Here is a 6,842-nt window from a genome sequence, read left to right as displayed (position 1 = left end):
TCATCAAACAGTCGATTATTTGACCGGTCAAAAGATCGATTTAATGGGTCATCCGCCGTACAGTCCTGATTTGGCACCCAACGATTTCTTTTTATTCCCGAGCGTGAAGAATAAACTGCGTGGTCAACGATTTTCATCGCCCGAAGAAGCAGTTGATGCGTTCAAAACACACGTTTTGGAGATATCACTTTCGGAGTGGCATGAATGCTATGACAAATGGTTCGAGCGAATGCAAAAGTGTATTGATCATCATGGCGAATATTTTGAAAAACAATAAAACCATTTTCGATGAAACCCCATTGTCTTATATATGTTTTTGAAAAAACTTAAATAGTGACCCTCGTACTTAGTCTCAATTTTATCGATTCTGCTTTGAATAAATCTGAATTCTAAATTTAACTGACGTTAAGTATACTTCTGAATCAATTAAATTAATATCACTGTTTGGCATGTGCGTTTCATATTTCCGCACCATATTCTATGATTGGTATAACAAAGACGAAACAAAGACGTTTTATTGTTCATGGATCTAAAAAGTATCTGGTGAAATTTTTCAGATGGTTTTCAGTGAATTTATCGATTTATAATTTATAGTGTATTTAGGGGTTTTGCGGTTCGAAAATAAAGAGTATTATAGGAGTAAGACGAATTTTTCCACACGGTGGTAGATGCGTATTTTATTAAGCTAGCTAAAAATAATATTTGTTCGATTTTTCAAGCTTTTCAAGCGGCGTAATATGTGTGCGGAAAAGAAATAAAACACATTTCCATGCAAAATTTTCATCACCAAAAATGAAGGTTTTGTACCAAAGGTACGACAGACCTCCACAAATTAATCTCACTTGACGTTAGAATTCTAATATACTTTCAATGCAAAGCTAATGTGATTACTTTTTGGTATACACCCATTTGCAAATTGTGAGCAATGAATTGATATTTCAATGACTGAATTCGATCAATTTTGACCGTATAAACAATATCAATGCTGTTTGAAAGCGTTCTGGCCTAATTTCCGAGGTGAATGTATGTTTTCAACTCGCAATTTTATGAAGAACTAAAAGTGACATTCAATTGGTTTTAAATCATAAATGTCATACTGAAATCGATAGAATATCTTTTGGAGGCCGGCCACGGCCAACATGGCGGCCATATCGAAAAGTGCCGGAACAAAAAAGTCTTAGTTTTTTATGAACTTTAATCACAGAAAGTTTCAAAAAGATCAGACTCGAGTACGCAAAATCGCGCACAGACAGGCATTTTGATTTTTCATAGAGATTTATATGACATTTTTAAAATGCTGAATTTTTCGACAGATTTATCGATTTCAATTGTTCGTTTGAAAGTAATTGAGCTCTAGAATCAGAGTATCGATGTTTCAGGGGCCAACGACCTCATTTAGTGCCATCTATGGCCGTAGAACTGAATTTTGTCCCTTTTCTTGAAAGGACCATATGTTGAAGACAGGTGAACCGATTTTTAAACTTTGACATTTTTTCTTGATCTATGGCCCAAGGGCTTTACAACCGTACATCAACCGGGGCCAAACCCTTCTATGTCTGGATTTCGTATATTACGTTTATATATAGCGAGTTTGACTTTTCACTTTTTGTCACTCGCGCTAGAGTACTTTGGAACTTCGCCAAGTCAGATTTTGAATTACGTTGCTGGGAAAAAGTTATACTGTTAACAAATTTTTACGTCCACGGTACCACGCACGTACATTAATCTATCAATAAACGACTGATTTGTGTTGCTGACCCTGAAAACATCGGAAAAACACGTTTTTGAGGGATCTTAGTTTTTCAACCGATTCCAATACCTTAACCGATACACTCGGTGCGTGTGGACATTTTTGTTTTAAGGTGGCCCAGTGATGAATAATATAGAGCTGTACACAGAGAGAAATCTATTACGTTTTGTTACTACATTTTTGAAAAACGTCAAAACACAACCACTATTGTGTTTTTTCCCACTAATTTTTTTTATTCAATTGTCAATGTTTATGCTGCGTGCATGTATAGAAGGATCTATTATACAGTGGGAAAAAACACAACAGTGGTTGTGTTTTGACGTTTTTCAAAAATGTAGTAGTATATCTTAATGTTTTTCTCTCTGTGTAATTTACGGAGAGTTCTCAAATCATTTTGAAAGTAAATTTTGACATAGTAATTAACATAGTTAATTTTTTATTGTAGAGACATGTCGTTTGAAGGAGCCACATCGAATAATAAAATGCTGGATTCATTAAAACTGCAATTACGTGATGCTGAAATGAAGCGTGCAGATGCTGAACTTGCTCACCAGGTATGATACATTATTGTAAAAGCAATGAATAGAACCAAAAGTGTTATTGATAACAACATTTCAAAATTAACTACACAAAACGAAATAGTGAGTCACAATTATAACCAGTAAAGTACCCAAAGTGTTACTAAAAGTTTTTATGTCACCTATACAGATCGATATATTGTGCTGAAAATAATTTTGTGAAAATACAGGATGCCCTAATGAGGTAGTAAGGGCAGGGGAGTACCCCACAATGTCAAAATTTGGTCGGATAATAAATAATGTACTACAAAGTTGTTCAGAATGACGAGAGACCCCCAGGAAGGTCGAAAGTCATAGCCCCTTGACCCACGATTTTTTTCATTCGAAACCTCGAAATTCAGAGTCAGCATGCCAAACAACAACAACAACAATCATTCATAGACCGATTGTACCTTTCGGCGTGTGGTCTTTTACGAAACGACTAGACTCGAATTCCTCTTACAATTCCTCTCCAAACTTCCCTATCGAGAGCTAGGTCTTGAGTTTCTCTACACCAATCATGCCCTCTAACATCCAAATCACATTTAGCCGAATCCAAATAACGTCTACGGGGTCTTCCTCTGTTTCTCGGTCCATCTGCTTCGGCATACAAAATCTTCTTTGGCAAACGCAACTCACCCATACGTTGGACATGTCCAAACCATCTCAGTCTCGACATTCTTGCAACTTCATCCACCGACACAACATTCAAATCATCTCGAATTCTCTCATTTCTCATACGATTTTCCCATTGGTCTCTGCGCGATACTCCAGAAATCATTCGTAAAACTTTCATATCAGCCACTTCCAATCCATGGATTAAATTTTGAGAATCTACCCAGCTCTCGCTTCCGTAAATGATAGTAGGTCTGAAGATTGACTGATGAATCAACAATTTCGTCTCCCTACTCAACTCACGTTTATTGAAAACGTGTGATCTAAGCTGTGCTACTACCTTATTTCCATTCATTCTACGTTGTTCAAACTCTTTTTCAAACTTGCCATCTTTAGAGAAGATGCAACCCAAGTACTTGAATTGTGGAACTTGTTCAAGCAAGTTACCATTCATTTCACACTGGACAGTTTTACGAGTTTTTCCCACATGCATAACCTGGGTTTTTGAACTGCTAATGGTCATTCCAAAGTCTGTACAAGCCGCTTGTAAGTCTCTGACACTATTCTGTAGCTCCTGTTCCGAACTACCGAAAAGTACCAAATCATCTGCGTATGCTAAAGCAGAAATTAAGTTACCCCCCCAAAGCTACGTTACCCCTTAGGTTTGCTGATTTGATCAGCTTATCCATATAAATAATAAACAGAAGCGGTGAAATTGTACAGCCCTGTCTAAGACCATTACGCACATCAAACCATTCGCTCAAATCACCATCCACCCTAACTGATGCTTTACTGTTTGCGTACAAACTTTTAATTGCCCTAACAAGAGACCCATTTATTCCATATTCGGCTAAGACCGACCACAACTTAGATCTTGGAATACAATCATAGGCTTTCTGCAAGTCAACGAAACACAAAAACAAATCCTTATTTTTCTCATGGAATTTCTCTAGTAGCTGTCTCAGAACAAAGATTTGGTCTTGGCAACCCCGCATAGGGCGGAATCCCGATTGATTTTCATCCAGAAACTGTTCAACAATAGCTCTGGTTCGTTTTTCCAAAATTGAACTATAAACTTTTCCGACAACGCTCAACAGCGAAATTCCACGATAATTATTGCAGTCTTTACTACTGCCTTTCTTATGAAGAGGAGAAATGACTCCAAAGGAACAACAGAAGAGCCCCAAGCGAGATTAAAAATACGATATAACCATTTAACTCCAACTACTCCACTACTCAAAAGGAATTCGTTGCGAACTTCGTCCACGCCTGCTGCTTTGCCCCATTTTAACTTCGAAATAGCTGCTTGAATTTCACCCATACTGATCTCCTCTGACTCAAACCCATCGATGATATTTTCTTCCAAATCTCCATTTTGTCCAATAGCTCCATTGTCAATATTCAGCAAATCATCGAAATATTCTTTCCTACGATTGAGTACATTCCTTTTGCCGATCATTAAACTGGCCATTCTGTCCAAAACTGCTCCAGGTGCTTGCTTTTTACCTCCGTTTCTGATGTTCTTCACTTTTGTCCAGAATACTTTGTTCCGCTGCTGTCCAGCTTCCTCTAAATCCTGTCCAAATTTCACCCAATGTCCCTCTTTTGCTTCCTTGACCATTCACTTTATGATATCGCGTTGTTCCTTGTATGAAGTCCAGTTATCCTCAGTCCTATTCTGCATCCAGTGAATCCATTTTACCCTCTTCTCCTTAACGGCAGCCTTGATAACATCATTCCACCAGTCCGTCTTCTTTCTGTCATTCTTAATTCTAACGAACCCCAAACACTCTCTGGCAGCCCCCAGAAAAGTGTTCTTAAAAAGACTCCACTCTGTTTCAATATCTGACACTATATTATCATTCAAATCCGAAAATTTTGCTTCTAAAATGTCAACAAACTCACGGGCCACATTCTCATCTTTCAAACGATTCACACGTAAAATGTTGGATGGCTTCCGATAACTATTTATCCGGCTCTTGACTATACATAATTTACTGGCTACCAAATAGTGATCAGAATCCATACCAAAACTTCTATTCACTCTCGTATTCATAACCGACTTACGCAAGCACTCCTCAATAATTACATAATCCAAAAGAGATTTCTGATTCTGGCCAGGGTTTTCCCACGAATATGTATGAATTTTCTTATGCTTGAAGAAAGTATTAGAAATAATCAAACCCGAACTCTGGCAAAAATCCAATAATCTCTTTCCATTATTGTTGGCAGGCGAATCTTCACCAAACTTTCCCAGAATATTAGCAAAATTTGGATCATTTCGACCCACTCTAGCGTTCAAGTCACCCATAAGAATGACTTTTTCACTGCCTCTGCGATAGATTACATCATTCAGATCACTGTAAAAATCGTCTAGTCGTTCCGAAACTGCACCTTCACACGGTGAATAAACGCTCACGAATCTATAAATATCTCCCGAAATTTTGACCGAAATCCACATCAATCTTTCATTGACGAATCTATGGCAGTTAATCGATGATTCCAAATTCTTGTGAATCAAAAATCCTACGCCCCAATTAGCTCTACCTCTAGCAACACCTGACAAAAATACTTGATAATTCTCTAATGAATCTTCAATCTGACCTTTCACTCGCACATCACTCAAAGCTACAACATCCAAACCAAAATCATTCGCTCTCTCTACCAATTCAAACTTCTTCGACTCAAAACCTCCTCTCAAATTCAAAGTTCCAATATTCAAAGCGGTCTTCAACTGTGGAGCTCCGGTCAGGTCCCGGGGAGGAGGTCCCGGGGAGGAGGGGGTCCCGGGAAGGACGAGCTCCGTAGCCTTCCCTCGTCCGAGGTCCATCATTTCAATTTCGAGCGAGTTAAAGGGTTTAAGGTGAGGGGCGTGCTAAGCCACACTGCACCCGAGACAATCACTCGTGAACGTCGAAACGAAACTGCCATGGAAATGGTTAATTCTAAATCACTTACAAAACTAATCACTTCAATATTAAATTATTTCAAAAAATTAAGTTACGTGGTCGGCCAAAAATTAGCTACGAGAAAAAGGAACGAACTCACCAAATAATAATAAGAAATGATGAAAGTGATGACAATGTACCGCTGTTTCAAACAAAATATTCCCGTTATGCGCGATAACAAACAAATAATTTAACCCTCCTAGGTATAGTAACGGTCTATTAGACCGAAAACTTAAAAAAAATATCATAAAATGGAAACGCGTCGACCGATTGGCATCAAATTTTCGCCTTTTCACGAGAATAATGGATTAATATTGAAAATAACATTTAAAATCCTGAAACTGTTCTGTAAAAAAAAAAAAATCCAGAAAGACGAAAATCCTAACTTGATCGTATAGTTACGGTCTCTTAGACCGTCCATACAAAATGTATGGGAAACACATAATCAAGCATTTTCACAAATTAAGTTGATGAAAATTTATGATATCCGTTTAATAAAAATGAAAAACTAAATTGGAAAACGAGAAGATAGGTTGAAATTCTCAAGAAAAATCAATTTGAATCTTGTTTATCGCGTACATAATATTATTATTTCAACAAAATGTCTGTCAGAGAAAAATCGATCTGAAGTCTACAATAGCACAAAAGGCGGTGTGGATGTTTTGGATCAAACTAGGGATCAAATGTGCCATTCAAACTCATGTCAACTTGGAACCAATCGATGGCCATTTCCATTCTTCATGAATCTCATCAACGTATGTGGTGTTGCAGCATTTGTTCTTTACAACACAAGTCACGATATCACGCATGAACAGTATGCATTTCAACGCAAGACATTTTTGATCGAATTGTACGTAGGCGACTATTTAAGTTTCTTCAATATGTATGTTTTAGTATTGCCCGATGCAAACTATTGTCATATTCCTTAAGTTTAACATTTTGTAGCATAAACGTTCTCAGAACGTTTTGTCA

General features: G+C 37.5%; 1 protein-coding gene across 1 annotated transcript; it reads right to left on the bottom strand.

Annotated features, from left to right (window-relative positions):
* Nucleotides 1-4,543: 4,543 nt before the first annotated feature.
* LOC116351233 (craniofacial development protein 2-like) lies at nt 4,544-5,755 on the bottom strand. Its single transcript, XM_031783314.1, has one exon. It carries the CDS (start codon nt 5,753-5,755, stop codon nt 4,544-4,546), a length of 1,212 nt encoding a protein of 403 aa, XP_031639174.1.
* Between the last annotated feature and the right edge of the window lie 1,087 nt (nt 5,756-6,842).

The sequence above is a fragment of the Contarinia nasturtii genome, unplaced genomic scaffold (genome assembly GCF_009176525.2).
Source record: "Contarinia nasturtii isolate CC-2019 unplaced genomic scaffold, AAFC_CNas_1.1 Cnas_scaffold_4936, whole genome shotgun sequence".
Classification (NCBI taxonomy): Eukaryota; Metazoa; Arthropoda; class Insecta; order Diptera; family Cecidomyiidae; genus Contarinia; species Contarinia nasturtii.
The sequence above is the reverse complement of the archived record's forward strand: the minus strand, read 5'-3'. Positions and strand labels throughout refer to the sequence as shown.

Excerpts from the sequence above, each read along its gene's own strand:
- LOC116351233 (XM_031783314.1), bottom strand. The coding sequence starts at position 5,755 with ATGATGGACCTCGGACGAGGGAAGGCTACGGAGCTCGTCCTTCCCGGG.